Source organism: Staurois parvus, unplaced genomic scaffold (genome assembly GCF_062004578.1).
Source record: "Staurois parvus isolate SC_StPar_1 unplaced genomic scaffold, SC_StPar_1.0 ptg001326l, whole genome shotgun sequence".
Classification (NCBI taxonomy): domain Eukaryota; kingdom Metazoa; phylum Chordata; class Amphibia; order Anura; family Ranidae; genus Staurois; species Staurois parvus.
In genome coordinates this window covers 213101-236492 of record NW_028319122.1, presented here as the reverse complement: position 1 = coordinate 236492, position 23392 = coordinate 213101, and the positions used below count along the sequence as shown (strand labels likewise).

The 23392-nt window shown below is 42.1% G+C and overlaps 1 protein-coding gene across 1 annotated transcript in view; it reads left to right on the top strand.

The window, feature by feature from the left end:
• Positions 1–23392, top strand: part of LOC149436986 (RNA polymerase-associated protein RTF1 homolog) — a gene marked incomplete at its 5' end in the record, with an annotated part of 239410 nt that overhangs the window by 43396 nt on the left and 172622 nt on the right. Inside the window, 2 exons of the mRNA XM_089661209.1 lie at positions 828–935; positions 3735–3812. Coding sequence (XP_089517335.1) covers positions 828–935; positions 3735–3812 — 186 coding nt within the window. The remainder of the gene's footprint in view (positions 1–827; positions 936–3734; positions 3813–23392) is intronic.

Here is a 23392-nt window from a genome sequence, read left to right as displayed (position 1 = left end):
CAATGTTGATCTCCATAGTGGATTTGTAGGGGGAAAAAAAAGTGTCATCCATGTACAATTGGTGGGCTTTCAGAAGAGCCAAAATGGTTCTATTACCATGTGCAGGCTTAATTATTTTGACATTCTTGACCTTGAATATTAAAAATATTTCCACTAAATGTTTTAGGGCTCATTTACACTTTTGATTGGGAAACAGTTAAAGCCTGCGGTTGAGACATGTTTTTACCACCCTCTCAACCAATCCCCTTTTGCTGCAGAGGCAGCAGTGGGGGTTGTACACATGCAGTTGGTAGCAGTGTTTTGCTTTGTGTCCAAAGTGGGGAATTATATTCTTCCTGTCCTCAGAATGTAACGCAGGATATAAACGAGCCCATAGATCTGTTGTTTCCTGTGACAGATAATGTATTACTTTTGAGATGGATGTTAGTTATGGGAGATATTGCAGAAAGGTCAATAGTATAATGTCTCAATGAATCAATTCTCTTGCGCACTCTGTCTTCCTCTCACTGTCTGCTTCATAATTACAACTGTACCAAGCTTGTGTTATCCAAAGTAGTGCGTGTCCAATGGTTTAGTTACCTGCTGGTTTTAATTACGTTCATGTGTATTACAAATGGTGATCGGTTTGACTTTTATTTAACCATAACTAATGTTTTTCTACTTGTTCATATTGTACTGTGTGTATATATATATATATATATATATATATAACACATGCTCTGATCATGTTCAGTAATGGCACTCTCCCAAGGGGGGTTTATATTCAAACCTCAACAAACTTCACACTCTGCTAGGTTGATGAATCAAATATTTGTTTAACTTTGTAGATGTTTTCAGCTGGCATGCAGCTTCCAACATTGGATGAGATCAGCAAAAAAGAGTTGTCCATTAAAGAAGCAATGAATTATAAATTTAATGACCAGGACATTGAGGAGGTAAGTGGGAACACTTTTTTGGAATTTGTAAAACACTAAAAGTGGGGAAAAAAAAACATAAAAAAATTATTCATAAAGATGTTACCTCCCCCTCCTCCTGCATATCCTGCCAAACCTGTATAATAAAGATGCGTGTACGTACCTATTTATTTTAATCCACTCTGGTCCGGTCATTTCATATCCTTCTGACTCCCATGTGTCAGCAGCTGCTGCATGGAATTTTTGCCAATGGCTGGGCCTATGGGTGATGTCACAACTCCCAGAATTAACGGCTGTTAAGCAGTCCCTTACATAGAGCTGCAGAATAGCCTCACCGGAGCAAAGGTAAGATAAGTAGGACAGGGGAGGGAACATTTTTAGGAATGCTTCAAGATCATCTCCAGGTTTTCTATCCCAAAACAATAGATGCATTGTGTATTTAAATGGATCACAGCCACACTGTTGGCTGTGTACAGCTAAATGCTGTGTCTGTGATGTCTTTCCTTTTAGCTGAATCTCAAAAGTGATCTGACTTTCCTTCCTTGGCCAGCTCTGATACTACATCTCCCATGATCTTTTGACCCTCTGTAGTTGCAGCATAGCTGGCTTGCACCAGTTCTGGAAGTTGATGTGGGTGGGTGTACTGGGTTACTGGGTGCAATTCTGAGCATTCATTTGGGTGGTGAAAGGGTAGGAATGGAATTCTGTTATCAGTCCATTCCTCTCTGCAGTGAATAGTGTGCTTTTCGAGTAAACAAGGATTTCTATGTACCCCCACTAATTGGAGGAAGAAGGGGGTGGGGGAGGGGAGAGAATTCAGTTGGCACACTTAGGATTTTCTCTCTATTACTCAGGTCAGCAAAGGATGTAGCTGGGTGGGATTGAAGGCTACCAATTCTGGTCGTTGCAGGAAATGGCTGTGGAAAGGACAGTCGCTCAGCAGGTTATGCAGTGTCATATGACACAAAGCAAATACTAAACCCAGAAATATCTGGGAATCCTCAAACAATTGAGCAGCATGGTACAAAGAAATGACTTATGTTGGCATCAGTAATGCCATTAATTTCTCCTGAAAATTAAAGTTGAAATTCATTTTCTTCTACTTATGAAGGAGCTGCAGATAGTTATTTTAGAATGGCTACATTGGTCTAGCTTGGGCCAAGATGCCTCTGGAAGCTGGAAATCAGTAAGGTAGACACGGTTTTGCTAATCATGTCCACTTGCTTCCAGGTCTCACTGGGCAGCTGCCCTGGTGCATTCTGAACACAGGAGGTTGGCTGCTCAACATGAGTGCCATTCAGAAAATGCTTTGCACTTTCTTAATGAATGCAAATCATTCTCTGATTGTACAAGGTGATTGTGATGTCCAAATTGTTACCAGTATAAATATTTATAAAATATCAATACCATATTTTATTCTAAATCTGTATCTAATGGCATTTATGTTTTCAGTGACTTGCTAATTACAACTGGAAAAAGTGATACAAATCTTGTACCTAAGTATATGTACAGAACTGCAATGCAAAATTGCAATTATACATTTCTGTTGTATGTTTTTATGATGATTTAGCTGTCATCTTTATTTTAATCAATTCTGAAGAATTCGCATTTCTAAAGAATGCATTTTCCAAGATACTTAGGATAGCTCTTTCCAAGTAGTAAGTTTCTTCTCAGGCAGTACCCCCTGACAGCCGCATAGTTGGAGAGTTGAAAATTAAAAAATGCTAATTTTTGCAGTTGAACCTGCAGAGCAATGCACTTGCAATAGAGGCTGCTGAGAGCTGCCTGCCCATACCTCCCACACGGGCAGACAGTTACTCATTGAGAACTGAAATTCATCTGCCATGGTAGCAGGTTGGACTTCATTCATTTAGAGACCTGTGGGAATGAAAGATATGACATTGTTGGCCGAGTCCCATACAGCAATGCTTTTTTTAAATTGTGACCACGGGTGTGGAGAGAAGATCCCTTCGTTTGCTGTCATAGGGAGGGGGGGGGGGTATGTGCAGGCAGGTGCTGTACAGTTGAATGTTACACCCCTAAATACAGGTGTAATATGTTATAAAAGTTGAACTTATCCTTTAATCCTGTTTCTTGAAAAGCAGCTGCCTCCTTACCAAGAACAAGATGTCAACTGATGGACTTTAGCACTAGAGATAAAAATTAGATGACCTTATAAAACATTCCTTCACTTGTCGACCAAGTACAGCTAACTGCCACACACTGTCTAATAACGCAAAATCATTTAACTCTTTTCACGGAGATTTGAATTTGTTTTTAAATATATTTATGAAGGGTTAGTTTATCTATATTCCAATTAGTCAATTGTAAGCCCTTTATCTAGCACTTTAGGTATCTGACAGTGACCAGCTATAACACCTAACCGCAATTACAAATGAAACCTGCTTTATTTTTACCTTACCCTCTAGAAGCATTTCATATATATATTAAACTGTATATACAATGTATTAGTGGTGTTTCATTGTTTACAATAATGAGAGGTTGGAATCTATTTTACATGCCAAGCTTCTATATCAAAGAACTCAGAAAACATAGGGTCCTTAATGCACCATACAGCATTGTCTGTTATGGGTTGCTTAAGGGCTGTTAATCGTTTCATGGTCAAGGGACCATGCCAGTCTGCTTGACGTGATGCTGTGCAGTGTAGCTGTAACCTGGGAAGTGACTGGTTGTCTTTTTGAATGCATATGAGAAGTCCCTTGTGTAGCCAGGTTCAGGTTTCCCCATGCTCATAGTATGACATCGACTTTCTTGTCATGTGTTACAATATCTTCTGTATTTTACTTTTTCCCAATGTAGATTGTAAAAGAGAAAGAACGATTCCGAAAAGCTCCACCCAATTATGCCATGAAGAAGACACAGCTCTTAAAAGATAAGGTAAAAATCCAGTCGCACAGAGGAAATTCTATAAGATATTGAATCCTTGAATGTTAAATTCATGTATAAGAGATTAAAGGCTAATATCACTTAAAAAATGTGCTTGTTAATTTTTTTTTTTTTTCTTTTATTGGTAGGTCATTTTATTTTTTTTTTTTTATTAGGATCCTGCAGAGAAATTCCATACATGATCAGCAGATTACGGGTTCAATATCAGGCTCCTGCAAATTTCTTAGTACAGCTGTCTTCCCATACAGGCAGACAGTTACTCAACAGCAGGAAGATCAATGAGCTTGCCAGTGTTTTTGCAGTTCATTGAGAACTACAAGCTGTCTGCCATGATGGCAGATGGAATTTGTAGCTCATTCATTTACAGAACTGTGTGAATGAAAGACATGGCTGTGTGAGTGGAGCCCCATTATTTTTAGATTATGACAGTGGGATCCCTTGCCTGCTGTCACGGGGAACAGGGGGATCAGGAATGTGGGGAGAGGTTACTGAAAATGTTACATGTTGCACCTTTTATAGTGGTTCTAAAGGCAGAAAATGTTTTACCTTAATGCATTCTATGAATTAAGATAAAAAAAACACGTGGGTGCTGCTCTTCCCCCAACATATATGGGGGGCACTTGGCAGGGGGGGGGGGCTAGGAGCAACAGTGAGGGACCCAAGAAGATTGGGTCTCTGTGCAAAACCATTGCACAAAGCAGATAATTATAACGTTATAAATAAAAATATCCTGTGCCTGTGTGGATTTCCTCTCACACTGCAAAGGCATGCTGGTAGGTCCAGTGGCTCCTGTTTAAATTGGCCCTACTGTATGTATGTGAGTTAGGAACCTTAGATTGTAAGCTCCTTGACCCTTTCGCTGCCAGGCGTTGTGCTTCACTTTTAAACTTGAGTGGCTAGACCATTTTTGCAGGGTTTTTTTTTCCACTCTTTAAAGTTTTCCCTTACAGCGTTCATAGGTTGTTAAAGATCCCCCCCCCCCCCCCCCATACATTTTCTGAAAGCCCATTGTAACGGAACTGGACCCTGACTGCACTAGGGTATTTCCATTAGACTCCCACTTCCCTGTCCGAACACAATTCCACGGACCCCACCGCTGACCACACAAGAGGAGACAGCACTAGACTTGAAGGAAACCAGAAAATAGACTGCTTTATTTTAATATAGATACAAGATATATACACAGGGCGGGGAAATACACACTCAGTGACAGGAAACACATCAGCAGGCAGTCCCATCAGGGGGAAGGACTGCCGGAAACCCCCCCACCAAGCCAATACACAAACACATACATCCCATAATAGTTTGCTCCCAAGCAAGACACACAATAGTACAATGGGATGCAGCCGCATGGCAGTGAACAATAAACAACCCCCACCTATACATGTCTACACAATGGCAGGACGTTCCACCCTGTACTCCAACAGGCACAGGGTGACTTACACATAAGAGGGATATGGGGAGCTTTGACGGGTCTCCCCACCTCTCTAAAGGGGGCTGTGTTCCATGGGCCCCCCACCCAAAGTGACTCCCGTCACACGCATGACCTGTAGATTTAAAAAAAAAAAAAATGCTACTGATTTTTTTTTTTGGCCCCTCAATAGTTAATTAATTTCCTTGTTTCACTAAAAATACACTAAAATCCATATTAGTGGATACATACATGCCGAAACTTAGAAAATCCCTGCTAAATTCCTACTAAATATAAAAGCTAAAACTGCATTGAGTTAATTAAAAATGTTTGTAAATTTTAAGTTGTACATTTTTGTGAAAACTGAAGGTGCGTAAAACTGTAAATAACAATTTACTCAAAATCCGAAGGCTATGGTTTCTTTTTTTTTGTATTTTTTTTTTTAAATTTAAATATTTATTTTACATATATAGTACATATTTCATCGTTATACTTATACAAAAACCATTTCCAGATCATTAATTACATTTCTTACTATCTTTATTCCCATTACCACTTCACCCCTATCTTTTCCCTCCTCCCCAAATAAAACCTCCCTCCCCCCAAATAAACCCACCCACTCTGCATTTTTCTATTTCCTCTTATCTCAACTAGAATATAGAATATATAAATACTTCCATCTCTCTCACCCTACTACTTCATATATTTCTCCATAAATTCTTCCTATTTTCTCCACTTCTTAGAGAATAACCCCATCTTGTCTTCTTGCATGTAATACAATTTCTCCATCCTACATATCTGATTCGTTCTCTCTACCCAGTCCTCTATCTTAGGCACCTCTGGTCTATGCCAGAACTTGGGTATCAGACCCTTCGCCGCATTCAAATAGCACCATATACCCGAGTCCTTGTATTTATTTACTGATAGCTCTGTACTATGTAGTAGACACACTTCTGGGTCCAGTCCTATCTTTATCTCAGAGATATTTTCAATTAGTTGAACCATTGTCTCCCAGTAACCTTGAATCTTCGGGCACTCCCACCATAAATGATATAGCGTGCCTATCTCTCCACATCCCCTCCAGCACTCTACTGTATTTTCCCCACATATCTTATGCTCAACCTTCGGTGTAATGTGCCATCTCGCTAAACACTTATAATTTACCTCCACCTCTCTCATACTTATATTCTCGTGTATTAATCTATATATTTTCCTTTGTTTATCTTCATCTATCTCAATTCCCAAATCTCTTTTCCATTTCACTATATACATTGGTTTTGTGTATGTGTCTAACTCAGTGAGGATCTTATAAACTTTAGCCGTGCCCCGCCTCCCATCACCTCGTGTTTCCAACAACCTCTCAAACAGATTCCAATCCTTTCTCAATCTCAGCGGTTTTGGAAGGTTTCTGACAAAGTGTTTTAATTGGTGATATCTCCACTCATCTATTTTAATAAAGAGTTCTTTCTTTTTTCAAATCCTTAAGTGTTCTCAATTCCTGTCCTTCCATAATATCTCTCAATTGGATATCCTCTTTTTTAATCCATTTTCCTGTGGTCTCCTTACCTGGAGGGAAATAATCCGTGTTCCTCAGTGATATTAATTGTGAATTAAAATCCCATTTCATGTTTATGCAATTTGTCCCAAGCCTTTAAAACATTTATTGTAAAAACGCTCGTGGTATCTCTTAACCCTCTATATTGTGCTGGTGCCCATATAATTCTACTCAAGGTAACTCCACTTAATTCATTCTCAATCTTGACCTACCTTTTCCCCTCTGAGTTATGTGTCCAATCGTAAATTCTCGCTAGAACTACTGCTCTATAATACCTCTTGATATCTGGCACTCCCAAACCTCCCTTCTGCTTTTTTCTACTTAACAAATCATATGATGTTCTAGGTTTTCTATTTTTCCATATGTATTTTGTTAACATCCTTTTTATTACCTTAAAATAGACCTCCGGGATTTTGACTGGAATCATCTGGAATTTATATAGGGTTTTTGGTACTATTATCATTTTTATCAAGTTTATACGGCCTATTCAAGACTGATTACCTCCTCCCAATCTCCTCAGTTCCTCCTTGATCTCATTTAAGAGTGGGATATAGTTTAATTTATACAGGTTCGTATATGAAGCGGAAAGTTTAACCCCCAAATACTTTATCTCTCTATTTTTCCATATAAAAGGGAATTCTTTTTGTATTTTTTCTTTTTCACTATTTGGAAGATTTACATTAAGGATCTCAGTTTTTGTTGGATTGATTTTCAAGTTTGATAACTCCCCATAATCCTTTAAGCTCTTCGTTAGATTTGGGAGTGTTATCCTAGGATTTCCCACATAGAACAACAGGTCGTCCGCAAAGGCAGCTACTTTATGTTCAACTTCTCCTATCTGCACTCCTTTTATATCTATATTCTTCCTACTAGTTGCCAATAAAGGTTCTAACGCCAATACATACAACAATGGGGACAATGGACATCCCTGTCTAGTTCCATTTGACATCCCAATAGGTTCCGACCTCTCTCCATTAACCATGACAACAGCTGAGGGATCTCTGTACAACTTTCCTATCCACTCTCTCATTCTTACGCCCATTCCTAGAGTCTCCAGGGTATCCATCATAAAGCCCCAATCTACCCTATCGAATGCCTTTTCGGCATCGATGGAAAGCACTACTACCGGGGTTTTCCCCTTCCTAGCTTTCTGGATAAGCGACAGAGTTCTCAACCCATTATCTCTACCCTCCCTTCCTGGAACAAATCCTACCTGATCCCCCTGGATCCATTCTGGCATAAATTCTTTTAACTTATTTGCTAGAATCTTTGCGTATAGCTTAGTGTCTATGTTCAGAAGCGATATCGGTCTATAGCTAGAGCACTGAGAAACATCTTTCCCCTCCTTTTGTATCAACACCACATGGGCCTGTAAAGATTCCCGTGTCATCTCCATCTCTCCTCCCAGGGCATTCATATATTTCTTCAGTTTAGGTATTAACAAGTCACTGTATTTTTTATACTACTTCACTGTATAACCATCTGGGCCTGGGCTTTTCCCCGTCATGATACTTTTTAATGCTCTTATTATTTCCTCCTGTGTAATTTCCAAATCAAGGGAATTCAGTTGATCTTCACTTAACTTCGGTAGTCCTGCGTATTTAAATATTCCCATCTTTTCTCTCTTCTCTCATTCCCACTTATATTTACTGGATCTTGGGAGGCGATATTATACAGCTTACTATAGTATTCTCTAAACACCTTTAATGATCTCTTTAGTGGAGTAAACCATTTCCCCCTTGGGGTTTTTTATTTTCTCTATATAGTTCCTATTTTTCTTTTCCCTCAAGGCTCTCATTAAATATTTTCCTGGTTTGTCTCCCCATCTATATCTCTCACTTGCAACTTTGTTGAAAACTCTTCTCTTCTCCTCCTCCATCAGTAGCTCTAGTTCTTCTTTCTTTTTTATTACCTTCTGTCTTATCTCTTCTGATCTTTTACTTTTATGTATCTGCTCCAAGTCAAATATTTCTTTTAGCAACCCAGTAAGTTTTTCTCTTCTTTCCCTTTTCTTTTTTGCCCCGACCGCAATCAATATACCTCTTATATAGGCCTTATGGGACTCCCATACCGTAGCCACCGACACCTCCCCTGTCTCATTTTCTTGAAAAAATCTTTCAATCTCTTCTCTAATTTTCTGATCCACCTCCTGATCCAGGAGAAGAGCCTTGTTAAGCTTCCAACCTATCCCACCTATCGATCGTCTTCCCCACCTCATTTTCAGGATAACAGGGGCATGATCTGAAAGGGACATCACCTCTATTTCTACTTTATCTACCATTTCTATAAGTTGATGATCTACCAATATATAGTTCAATCTGGAGTACATCTCATGTGCTTTAGAGAAGAAGGTATAGTGTGTCTCTTTTCCATGATTTACTCTCCAAAGTTATGATATCCACGAGTTGACACTCCTGTATCACTCTCTTCAGGATTCTCAGAGCTCGACCTCCCTCTCGTTGTACAGAAGAGGTTGTATCCATTTGTGGGTCCATACAAAAATTCAGATCCCCTGCCACTATCAAACGTCCCTTCTTAAAGGCCATCAGTTTTCTCAAGACTCCCTTCAGATAAGCTTCTGGTCTTTTATTTGGGCAATAGATATTCACAATTGTACATTCTTGCTCTTGTAGTCTACCCTTCAAAAAGAAAAATCTCCCCTCGGGGTCTACCTTTCTCTCTTCTATTTCCAGCCTTACATTTTTTGCAAACCCTATTGCTACTCCCTTAGCTCTCTTAATTGGGGAATCCGCATAAAACCATGTTAGGTGATTTCTAGAGTACAGCTTTGTATTTGACTTTATCTCAAAGTGTGTCTCTTGCAAAAATACCACCGAAGCCTCTCTATGCTGTAGCTCCTTGAATAGTTTAAATCTCTTCCCAAGACAATTCAATCCCTTTACGTTATATGTTATGAATCGTAGATCTTCCATATGTCATATATACCTGAGTTGTTTTTTTTTTTTTTTTTTTTCCCTTCCATCATGCAGAGTGTTATCCCTAAAACCCCTCCCTCCCCCCTCCCCCCCTCTCCCAATAGTTCCCTCAATCCCTTTCCCCACCCTCCCCTCCAACCCCGTCCATCCCCCCCACCTCTCTCCTCCCTCCCCCCCTTTTTTTTTTAGGCCTACGATTTGCCTAACAATCATTTGTGGAGATAATATCCACCTTTGATTTAATGCTTAGGGCTTCACTCCTCCCATGGACAGCTTCCCCTCTAACCGAACCCCCCATTGACCCCCCGTCTACAAATACTTCTCAGAAAAAAGGAGTTAAGCTGAAGTATGAGGGAAGGGAAGGCGAAAGGAGGGGCAGGGAAGGAGAAGAGAGAGAAAAAAATTTTTTAATCCTCTCTCCTCCTAGCCGTCCCCCAAACCCACCCCCCCCCCCCCCCCGCCGTCGCCACTCCCCCTCTCTTTTTAATCTAAATCCCCCGGATTCTTCATCTCAACTACTAATTTCAGTTCTTTGTAATTCAAGTCTATCACAAAAGTTTCTCAAGTCCTCTGGGAACCTCAGACGGGCTGTTATTCCATTTTTCCATCCTATTAAACACTCCGGTACCCCCCATCTATATTGCATCTTCTGTTTTTTCATCTGTTCCAACAAAGGCCTCAGCGCTCTCCTCCTCCGGAGAGTCTCTGATGACAAATCCGCATATATCTGGATATTCATTTCTCCATATTTTATTACTGGCTTTCCCTTAGTTTTCCTCCAAATTCTTTCCCTTTGCTGAAATTCATGGAATTTAACCAGTATATCTCTCGGGCTGTCCTTCCCATAGTTCCCCTGGAATTTCCCATTTCTAGAGATTCCTTCTATATTAGTCCTTTCCATATCAGAGTTTCCCGTTATAAAGTTCAGTATATTGCAAACCGCCTCATCCAGTTTTTCTCCTTTTAAACTTTCCAATACCCCTCTTATCCTTATATTTCTCCTTCTTTCTCTATTCTCTTGGGTTTCCGCCTTGTACTGCAGTTTTTCCTGGACTTTTTCCATATTGATTATCTTCTTTTCTAATTCGGAAATAATCTGGGTCTGGTTATTAACTTTCTGCTCCGTTTCTTCCACTCTTAACAATATCTGCCCCCAGGTCATTCCGAATATTTACCATTTCTTGCTTTATTATTCTCTCCAATTCTTTAAACATTTTTATCATCTTTTTTATTTGGAATTTGTAGATCTTTTTCCAACGCTGATATTTGTTGACTAGTGATATCCAAATCCATTGACTGTCTAGGACTATTTTGCAGATTTAGATCTAATTCTCCTTTATCGCTTCTACTCTGGGGCCTTTCCGGGGTCACGTTTCCCTGGGATGTATATTTTTGAATTGTACCCGTTTGGGTCCCTTTAGGCCCGGGTCCTTTTGCACTTTTGTTTTTCATTTCTTCTATGTCTTTTTTATTTTTCTCTCATAGACTTGTGTTTAAGAAGAGACAGTTAATATTATATGGAAGTCTCAGCCCTGTCCAATCACTTTTCTTTAAACTTTTGCCTGCACATTACATTCTTCTCCTTGTTTATATTCTCTGGGGGTCCCCCCCCTTTTTTCCTCTCACTTTCAGTTTCACCATTAACTCAAATACAGACTTTCAGTGTGAAGCCGCAGCCAGACTCACTCACCCTCCTTGCGTTTTTCTTCTCGTGAGACGGCTCCAGGCTCCCTCCTTCAGTTCTTTCAGCAGGTCAGCTCCTCACCGCATCTTCTCAGGGGGACCCTCCAGGGCTTTCCTCCAGTCTCTTCTTCCTTGGACAAGGCTGTTCTTCCCTGTTAGCGCCACGATAAGGCTCCAGGGATAGGTGGCCGTCCGACACCTCAGAAACTCTCCTGCTCCCTGTCAGCCTTCAGCCGGCCAGCCGGCTTCCCTGCTTCCCAGGGATGCACCGTGGCTGGTCACGTGTCCCGGCCGCGCCTCCTCTCCACTGCTCTCCAGCTCCCCGGCTCTCCCGACCGTGGGCCGCCGCTCATCCAGGGAAGCCCACCTGGCTGAGGTAGGTCTCAGCGTCTGGAGCTCCACACCTCTGGGGGGATTTGAGGCCAAAAGAAGGGGGGTCGGTCAGAGGAGACTCGTGCGAGAGCTCCTACCACGAGCTCTCTGCCGCCGCCATAGTCAGGCTCCGCCCCCCTGTGTGATGGTAGTGTTGTTGATCTTGATGGAGAAGTCAGTTTTCTTTTTTTTGTGTAATCTTTTATTAAAGACTTTCCAAAACAGAGGATAAAAGAACATCCATTACTCGTAAATAAAGATAAGCAAACCATACAGAGAGGACCCATAGTAGGCCCTGCACAGGAAGGAAAAAAAAAAATACAAAGACCAGGCATGTTGTACATAACAAAGGACATGCCACTTACCCCCTGCCCACCATCCAGGCAGCAAGAGCTGTCTCAATACTCAGCACCAGGGGTCCCAGCGGCCACGCAGGAGCTACATCTCTGCACATGGCCAGTAAGTCCCAACACGACAGGATGGGTGTGTCCATCATAGCATGTAGACATACCAAAATTTTAAGTCGACACAATGAACAGGAGATACATGGAGCACATACATGAAGCCTCAGTACGCACATGCAATAAAACAGAAAAGGAAAAAAGGAGAAAGAAAAATGTCAGAGGCCTCATAAGGCCATCCAGATTGAAATCAAGATCACAGGTCTTAAGGTCTGAAAAATGGGGCATAGTGGATGGAAGTGTAGAACAAATAATGGGGGTTCCTAAAAACTGCATGTGATAGTCCATGGGCTAGGCTGTCAAACCCAATAGTCCTGGAATTTTAACCTTCAGCGGGGGGAGGTTGCTAATCCCAAATATTGAAACCAAGGGAAGGGCTAAGAATTATAAAGAGCCTTCTCTAGAAGGAATGTCTGTTGGGCTCACCAATTCCATGGAATAGTACAGCTATCCAGACCAAATATCTTGAAATTTCTCCAAGGTCGTTTCTAACGGTATGGACCCAACAATCATCTTTGTAGATCTTATCTACTTCCTGTCTCCACTCTGCAACAGTAGGACACCGACTCTGTTTCTAGAACCTCGGTATCAAGCTCTTGACAGCATTCAGAAGATGCGGGGCAATGCTACGTTTATATGATTTAATGGAGGAAGGGGTAGCATGAAACAAATAGTGCAGGGGGGTAAAGTCAATTGACTTAAGGGTTGTTCTCTGGATCAAAGGGGAAATAGCTCTCCAAAACTGCTGGATCTTGGGGCAATACCGCCAGAGATGTAAAAAAGTGCCCTTATGAGGACATCCCCTCCAGCATCTATTTTGAGCCCCAGGAAAAAGCTTAGCTAACCGAGAGGGTGTCTTGTACCATCTAGACAAAAACTTATAACACAACTTTTGTGTTTTTGGAGCTGATGGAGGAGACATGGGCCATCTGAGTAATTTTACGCAACTGCTGGGGCATGAGTTCAAAGCCGAGCATTCACGCACATAATATGGAGTAGTTTGGGAGAAAAAGTAGAGCGTAAACCTTGGTACATCTGGGACAGTAAATGTTTAGGATCCCCAATGTCAATACACATAGTTTCAAAACCAGTCAGCGTGCCGTGCTTTCACACCTTAGGGAGCAATTTCTGGAAGAAATAATGCAACTGACGATGCTGCCAAAAATCCATAGGGAACGTCCCGAAGGATCTGCGCAAACTGTCTAGGGACAATAAACGACCCGTCTGGGCCAAGTTCTGACATTTGACTCTCTGCCTCATGCATTTAAAAAAAGGAGGCATCTTCCCCAGGTAAGAACGAAGGGAAGTCCCCCAAAAGAGCAAGGGGGCAAAGTTGGGGGGGAAAGATTGCCCGATCTATTGACTTGATCCCAAACCCTCAAGATGATCAGAATGACCAGGCTTGTCCAGCTGGACAACCCACGGTTCACATGCAGTATCCAAGGGGCCCCAGCTAAGTTCCTACCAGCTATATACTTTTTTTTCAAGAGGGACTTAGACTTTTTCTGTCGGTTGATGCTTTGAATTCAAAATATGAACTAAAGCCATGGCTTTATAGTGATGGGATATATCTGGAACTCCCAGGCCCCCTTCCTCCTTGTATCTACGAAGTAGCAAGAACGCCAATCGAGGTCTCTTCACCTGCCAATAAAGGTCATGAACAACCGACGTAAACAACTAAAAAGAAAATGGTGGGAGATGTTTCGGGATCGTTGAGAATAGATTCAAAGTTTTGGCAAAATCGTCATTTTAAGGGTATTAATTCGACCCATCCTCGTGAGGGCAGGATTGTGCCAGACTCAGGTCCCTCTCCACCCCCTGTAGTAGCACCCCATAGTTTGCAGAATACAGTAGTTTAAGGTCCGCAGAGATCGGAGTGACGAAATAAGAACGTTTGGGATTGCCATGTAAATTAGAAGCTAGCCTTAAGTAAATGCTTAAGATCAGGAGGGATCGTGAACGGCAAAATCTCAGAATTCCCATAATAAAATTCGAACGAGAACCTTATCTGTGAAACTGACAGCAATACCGGCAAATTCGCAAGTGGTTGAGTGATATAAAACAAAATATCATCAGCATAAACCGAGAGTTTATGAACCCCGGATCCAATAGGAACCCCTTTAATATTGTTCTTACGCCTGATTTTCCACTGGAGCGGTTCTAGCACTAAAGCAAACAGAAGCAGGTACAAGGGACAACCCTGTCTGGTACCATTACGAATGCGCAATGGTTCAGCGTAAATCCCGTTCACTTTAACTCTCATTCACTTTAACTCTGGCAGCAGGGTCAGCATACAGGGCCATAATCCATCCCATCATCCTCCCCAATAGTGCAAGCAGGATCTCCTCCATGAAATGCCAATCCACCCTATCAAATGCATTCTCAGCATCCGTCAATAAAGCAAGGAAAGGGGAGAAACACGGGCCAAATCGTGTCCAATGAAGGCTGTTCAGGGCTTGGATTGTATTATCCTGAGCCTCTCGGCCCAAATAACCCCGGTTTGATCAGGGTAGATGACCCCTGGAAGGAGATTCCGCTATCTAGTTGCTATGAGTTTAGATAAAGTCTTGATGTCAGAGTTCAGCAAAGAGATGGGGCGGTTATTTTGACAGAACAAGGGATCTTTCCCAGGTTTTGCAATAATATGGGCTAAAAAGGCATCTATAGACAAGGGGTTGGAAGCCGTAAGGGCATTAAAATATTCACTCATGTTCCCGGCCAGGAGGTGAATAAGCGTTGGAGAAGCCATCGGGTCCTGGGCGCTTCCCATTAGTGAGATCCGAGTTAACTGAAACCACTTCAATTGAGGTAAAAGGGTGCTCCAAATAGTCTTTGGCCTCTGCTGAGAGACAAGGAAATTACATTTCACGAAGATATTGGCGAAAGAAAGTCTTTGAGTGGCAGCCTGGGACGAGTCAAATGTAGGTTTAATATTATTTAAACAACTGTAGTCTGTCCTTGACCATCAGTTTATGTACATGAAACAGTGTCTGCCATTTATTAAGGAATCGGGCCAAATGACGGCCACACTTGTTCCCATGCTCAGAAAATTTATATTCATAATATTGTATTTTATTCTTAGCCTGCCTCTCAAGACTTCCTGATAACTTGGCCCTAAGATCTGTCAGTGTGGTCAAGTTGGAAGGCAGTAGTCTACTCTTGTGTGTCTGTTTGAGTAATCAAATGCCATTAACCAAGGTCTCGATTTCTAAGCTTTTGGCCTTTTTGAGTCTGGAGCCGTGAGCTATCACTGCCTTATTTCCCTCCTACCACGCTCCCACCGATACCTCATCAGTAGAGTTAAGCTGGAAATAAGTGGCAATGGAGGATTCAATGACAGTGCAGGTAGTGTCATCATCTAACAAAGCTTCATTTAAACGCCAAGTCCAGCCGGGTCTATGGGATGAGTGTAGAGCCAAAGTCAGGGAAACTGGCATGGTCGGATATAGTCATAGGGCCTTTCTCCACACCACGAATGCGGCCGAGATAATACTGGTCAAGATAATTGCAATTAATTGATCCGGGAGTAGGAATTATTAACATGGTTACTGGATTATTCTATTTTAATTTGCTGTGACTCCCCTGCAACAATAGTTTAAATGCTTGCTGATTTGGTGGGGAAGGGGGGGTTATCAATGCTGTGGGGACTGGTGCAGCAGGGAAGGGGCAATTAGAGTGGGTGAGTGGTTAATAGTGCTGATCAGTGGGTTGTCATCCGCTGATAAGAATTATTGGTTTGTTCAGAATAGTCTGCTGTACAGCTTTGACATAGACTCCATGAGCTTATAACAGCTGGAAGCAGTGCTGTGGGTCTGCATGCACTTGGCAGTGAAAGGGCAGGGACTGGTGTTAATGTACAAATATATATGTAAATTGATGGCGCTGCATAAGTACCTAAAATAACAAAAAAATTAGGAGCCTTGATTTACATAAATATTTGTTCTCTGCTGTGAAATTCTTAAAGCAGAACTCCAGGCACAAACTTATTTTTATATTTTTTATTGCCGCTTTCCTACCTTCCTAGAATATGTAGTTTGTCTTTTGATTGACTCTACAGTTTCTGGGAAATCGTATGTGAATTTTTTTAATCATGGGGTTAATCCCCTGTGTCTGCCTTGTATTCTTTCTCACCAGCAGTAAATAGCAGTCTTTTGACTTCTGTCAGCATCCAGCAGAGCAATGATTTAAGCTGTAGGAGTTTTAATTCTCCAGTGATTGTCCTATGGGGCTGCAAGACCCCTGACCCTCTGTCTGGACAGGGCTGATTGGCCCTGTGCTGATCACATGCATCCACCCTCCGTCCCCAAAACAAAAACAAAAAACAAAACTCTGGCAATACACCTCAAACTGGGCATCTGCCGATTACTCCCATAGTAGCAGGGGAGGATCAGAAAAGACAGGATCAAACATCCTTTTTACACAATACAGAAGATTTCCTTAGGTTCCACAGTGAGTATTGTTAGCATGCTTTACTGCATTTATAGACTAATTTTACTGTTGGTTTAGTAACTCTTTGGGGAGGGAGCTGAGTCTGTTACTAACAGTTAACCCCTCAGTTGCCAGACACCTTAACATTGTACTACGAAAAGCACCCACTGATTAACCCAACTGTCCGGCAATTGAGGGGTTAACAGGCTCAGGTTCCTGCCTGCCAACAGCAGGACAATGGAATGTGTGCAGAGGGGGAATACAGGGATGGAACCTGTGTGCGTAGGAAGGCTTCTCGTACAGCTCCAGCTTGAGGGTCACTGGTAGTGGATCAGTGGCCACAGGAGCACGGTGAGTTAAGTGTGCCTGTGATTAGTCTTGTAGTCTGTGTGGTAGTAGCCAGTACTTTGCTGGAGGACGCCTGAAACCAGGGTACCTGGAAGCAAGCAGATGTCACAGCAGGGCAAGCTGGAAGCAGACAGGCGGGGAGCAGGCAGATGTCACGGCAGGCTGGTAGCAAGCAGATGTCACAGCAGAGAGGCTGGTAGCAGACATGCTGGCAACAGGCAGATGAAAATGTGCTGGACTGAGGAGCTGTAGCAGGCTGGATGATTAGGAAGCAGGGTCAGACAAGCTGGAGCTGTAACACAGGCAGAATATCAGGCATACCAGGTAAAATAAGTATTGAACACGTCACCATTTTTCTCAGTAAATCTATTTCTAAATGTGCTATTGACATGCAATTTTCACGTCGGTAACCCATTCAATCCATAGATGCAAAGAAACCAAAACAGGTTCAGAAATTTAAGTTGTGTAATAAAATGGAATGACGCAGGGAAAAAGTATTGAACACATGAAGAAAGGGGGAGGGGGGGTGCAAAAAGGCATGGAAAGCCAAGGCACCAGCTGAAATCTATCAGTAATTAGAAAGCAATCCTGCCCCTTGTCAATGCAAATTAATAGCAGCTGGTTGTCTCATCTGACGGCTTATAAAAATGTCTCATTATCAAGGTGTCACACAAAAAACATCTCATTATGAGTAAAAGCACAGAGCTCTCAAGACCTTCACAAATTTATTGTTGCCAAACATACTGATGGTGTTGGTCACAGAAGGATTTCTGAACTACTGGATGTTCTGGGCACTGTTGGGACCATAATCTAGAAGTGGAAAGAACAACATTTCACCATAAATCGGCTATGACCACTTGTGGAGAGCTTCAGAAAGACCTGAAATTAGCAAGTACAATTGTTTCAAGCAAAACATTAAGTAATGCAATCAACCGCCAAGGCCTGTATGCATGCTCAACATGCGATACTCCATTGCTGAAGAAAAAGCATGTTGAAGCTCATATAAAGTTTGCTGTATGACATTTAGACAAGCCTGTGAAATACTGGGAGAACATAGTCTGGTCAGATGAGACCAAAATTGGATGCCATAATACACACCATGTTTGGAGGTCAAATGGCACTGCACATCACCTGAAAAACACCATAATAAAAGTGAAGTTTGTAGATGGGAAGATCATGGTGTGGGTCTGTTTTTTAGCATACGGTACTGGCAAACGTCATGTTGAAGGAAGGATGAATGAAAAAAAATGTACCAAGACATTCTTGATAAAAATCTGCTGCCATCTACTAGGGGTGATGACTATAAAACGAGGGTGGACATTTCAGCATGACAATAATCCCAAACACAAAGCCAAGGAAACTCTCAATTGGGTTTTTTTTTTTCTTCAAAGAAAGAAAATAAAGCTGCTAGAATGACCCCAGCCGATCACCTAACTTAAATCCAATAGAAAATCTATGAAAAGAAGTTTAGATCAGAATTCATAGAAGAGGCCCACAGAACCCTCGATTTTAGGACTGTATGGAAGAATAGGCCAAAATCACACCTAAGCAATGCATACGATTAGTTTCTCCATACATGGAGGCATCTTGAAGCTTTCATTACCAACAAAGAATTTTGTACAAAGTATTAACACCATTTCAGTTGGCGTGTTCAATATATTGTCCCTGTGTCATTCCGGTTTATTACAAATAACTTAATTTCTGAACTCATTTGTTTTGGTTTCTTTGTATGTATGGACTGCATGGGTTGTTATTGACGTGGTGGAAATTTCATGTCAATGGCACCTTTTAGAAATATCTTTACTCAGAAACATGGTGACGTGTTCAATACCCTTTTTACCTGTTGTTAATGGCAGGCAAGAGAGCAGTTGGGTCACAGGCCAGTGTCAGCAACAGAGAAGCAGATCAGGAAAAAACAGGAGGCATAAGCAGAATCCAGGGAAAAGCCGAAGTCAGGGCATCTAGCAGACAAGTGTGGACATGAGCAAGCCTGGTCAGGATCAGAGCTCAAGCGCAAGTGTCAGGAATAAGCACACAGTATTCAAAACAACACTGAACCAGTGCTGCAGCCCTGTTTAAATAGCCTGTTTGGAGCTAGAATCTGTGCATAGCTGCCCAGACGCTTGCTGGCCTGCACATGCTCATATATATGTGCCTGGGAACGCCATCTGTGCTATAGGCAAGCTTTTCCTGGCAGTATTACAGTGGTGGAACATGTGTGCAGGGAGGAAATGGAACATGTGCTGATGGTGTAGTGGTAGCAAAACAGGTATATAGTGGTAGTGGAACATGTGTGCAGGGAGATTGCAGTGATGGTGGAACAGGGACATTTCTCATACTGACCACTGACGTAAGAGGGGCATTCTTCCCACTTACCAACATAAGCGGGACATTGTTTCTACTGACCACCACTGTGAGGTGGACATTTTTTCCTCACAGACTCCCAATTAATTGGTTTTAGTAAGAGTTACCCTGAGACCTGAAAAATTGTTTTAGGGGTTCCTGTGGGGTAAAATGTTGAGACTAACTCCTTTTAAAATGTGTACTTGATATAGCATAGAGCAGTTGACTCTCCAGCTACTGTAGAACCTACGAATCAAGCTGACCCTGCCAATTTATGCCACCATACATGCCCTACTTCCTCCCTCCTGCAAGCCATGGAGCCATCCATAACTTTTAACAAACTTCAAAAGAGGTTCTTATTGCCACTAAAACACATGCCAAAGTCCAGGCCTGGATGCCAGCAGTGAACAGCTGATTAGTCTTGGCAGAATGTCTGTATCCACGAACCATGAATAACTCTTCCCTCTGACCTAACGTAAAACCATAATAACTTAGTCAAGCCTGTCACACATGACCTGTAAGGCCATTAAAGCTCTAGGAATGCATAGCGTGCCATTAAATATCTATTCCACAATTTAACAATCCATACACAATTCCTAAAATCCAACATTAACAGGACACATTAAAATGAAGTATATATTGTAATGGGGAATATCATACAGAGTAAAACAAGGTCATACAGGACTATGGTAGCACAAACGAAAAAGGAGAAACCAGTCTCCTGCCATGAGGCGACAAATTCCTCATGCAGTGTTTGGTATTCCTGGATACAAAATTTTAATATCATCCAGCATGTGCAGGTGGTATTCTAGAAACTGGCAGATTATTCAGAATTATATTCGTATAAAACTGTATTTGGGATTTGGCCATACATGTGCTGACCTCCCAGCACCCATCCCTTAAACTGGATGATTGGTCAGAAGGTATCTGTCCACACCTATTTTGATATCACAGAAAAGGGGATGACTGAACCTTTTAAGGAAGCTCTCATTTTAACATCTACCAAGGAACACCAAAGAGAGCCATTGCAATGTTTTTACTTCGACAGTTGGACTTTGCTAAAACCTGGAGTTTGGAAGTATTCTCCATTTTCACCTCGTTTTTATTTCTCTGTTGCATTATTGTTCTCTTTATATATTTGTAACATCCTTTTCTGTAAATATCTTAATTGCATCATTTGACCTTTTCATTAATAAAGCCTATTCTGAAAAGTGTTAAAACCATATCTCTAAAGCTTTTAATGCAAGCTAAAGAATCCCTGTCTCTTGAAGAGTGCTACTGTATATAATAATCCTCTGAATATACCTATCTGTGGTGACAGTGTGTGCTGCGGACATTTAGGTTAAATTCATAGTGTTATTGCTAAGATTTGTAAGTTTCCTCCTTCTCGGTAAAAAGGTGGTGGCAGTTTAAAGGGTTAATTATAATTAACCTAACCCAGTGACAAAGGCTGTTGGTGCCTAGATTGTGGTCCTGCGAGCTGGAAAATCTCTATGCAGGGTGCAGTCGGCGAGAAGGGCAGGGGTCGGTGTCTTGGAAATTCGCTTTGAACGGATTTCTCCTTACCGTGAGTACTCGCAGTTGGATGCGCAGAAATCCCCCATAAAGCTGTGGAATCTCGCTTACTGCGACTGCAGCTAAACGCCACGATCCTGCCCCTCCAACTGGGTTAGCTATCTTGAGATGTGGGGAAATGGAGCTCCAGTTACCTAGGAATGGTCACACGACACTCTCAGGTTGCTGTTGGAATTCACATAGAAGACGTTTTCATTCTCAGCCTCTGGTTTTATTACAAACACACACACGACCCCCACATGAATAAGCTCAATCCCCTCCCACAGAACAATACAATGGGGAGTGCCTATACAAAGGATGTACATTCCGATTGGAGCATAGCCTTTCCTTTTATCTATCACCAGTCCTCCCCTCCCTCCATGAGCTCTGAGGAGAGCAGACTTCCCCCTTTACACCAGTCCTCCCCTCCCCTCCCCCCCATGCTCTGAGGAGAGCAAACTTCCTGTCCCACTAGCTCCTAGTGATATGTAAATTCTCTGTACAAGCATTTCCTGGATCAAACACCAGTCTGTATCTGAATGTGCCCGATACGATCTTTATTAAAACACATCCATCTAGATACAGTTCAGGTCGGTAGTGGTTGTAGAGATATCCATGATCCTACATGCGGAGTTCACTTTGCCTGGCGCCTAGACATATGAAGTCCATGTGGTTCTATGTTGCTGATATGTGGATACAGGCCCGCGGCCTACTGCCGGCGGCATTCGCATCGAATGCCGTGGCGGTATACACGCCGGTCTATAAGCGCAGATCTGCCATCTCATCCATTACCGAGCTGAGTACTGTAATACATACATTGCAAATGCGCATGACCCAATTGCAGCCTTCAGAGCTTTAATTAAGCCACACGAGAGACATATGAATAACACTCATATATGACATATTTAAAGTTCAACCAAAAATACAAAATTTCCATGACAGTCGGGCACTGCATTCGTCACGCGGGGTTTCCTGTTTCTGTGACCGCACTGAAAGGAGACTTCTTGGCCCTGCAAGCCCACTGGAGAGAGACTTCCCCTCACTTCCCAACCCTGTGACCCCACAGGAGGGAGACTTCCCCCTTCAATTCCTGGCACAGGAACAACCATAAAAAAATTGTCAGCGGTTAAACACCTTCATTTTGTACTATATATGTGTTCTTGACTGTGAACCCGTGGGATATGTTTCAAATCAACTCCTCTGGTATGGCTAGAGTCTCTGATCAATTAGTTTAAATAAATACATTTTTGTAAATAAATCTCTTTATAAACTTAGGCCAGAATATATTATGCTACATATCTTTGTAGGTTATTTAATCGCTGTGAAAGTTATAGGGTCTACAATCTATGGTGTATATATATTTGAAAACTGAGCAATCCTGATGTATATTTCTTGAGGCCCTAAAATGCCTGGACAGAGCCATGAGTTTTTTTAAGTTTATTTTATTGCCATCACAAGGGAGCAAACAAGATTCCTATGTGGTAGCATGGACAGGTGGCAGGTTCTCTTTATGTAAACATCAGGGTTCTATGAGAACCACAGTATCTCCCCATGCCCTCCGCTGTAGCTAATCAAGCAGAGTGCCTGGAGTATAGCAGCAACTAGAAATGAGCTCAGGCAAGTTAAGATCCTAGTCTGAACTCACCAGTTTGAGTCTGCCAGGAAGCGATCACCTGTTCTGGGATATGCAATAAAAAATTAAATTGAAGCACCACACCACTGCTAAGAGGTCCAGATACAACTTTACTGCAATACACATAAGGGATACAATCTAAAACGTAGTCAACACATTTTCGACTGCCCCCTTCATCATGGATTGATTGACAAAAAATAAAAAAAAAACGCGTGAACTGGACCTACAAGGATATTTTTTACATGGTTCCCTCAATGAACTGCTACAGTTCATTTAGGGAACCATGAATGCCAACGTGTACTGTGACATACTGAAGCAGAACATGATCCCCTACCTATGGAGACTGGGCCGCAGGGCAGTATTCCAACATAACGACCCCAAACAGACCTCCAAGACGACCACTGCTTTGCTAAAGAAGCTGAGAGTAAAGGTGATGGACTGGCCAAGCATGTCTCTAGACCTAAACCCTATTGAACATCTGTGGGGCGTCCTCAAACGGAAGGTGGAGAAGCGCAAGGTCTCTAATATCCACAAGCTTCCTGATGTCATCATGGAGGAGTGGAATAGTACTCCAGTGGCAACCTGTGAAGGGAGGGGATCATGCTCTGCTTCAGTATGTCACAGTACACGTTGGCATTCATAGTTCCCTCAATGAACTGTAGTTCCCCAGTGTCTGCAGCACTCATGCAGCCCCAGACCATGACACTCCCACCACCATGCTTGACTGTAGGCAAGACACACTTGTCTTGGTACTCTTCACCTGGTTGCCACCACACACGCTTGACACCATCTGAATCAAATAAGTTTATCTTGGTCTCATCAGACCACAGGACATGGTTCCAGTAAT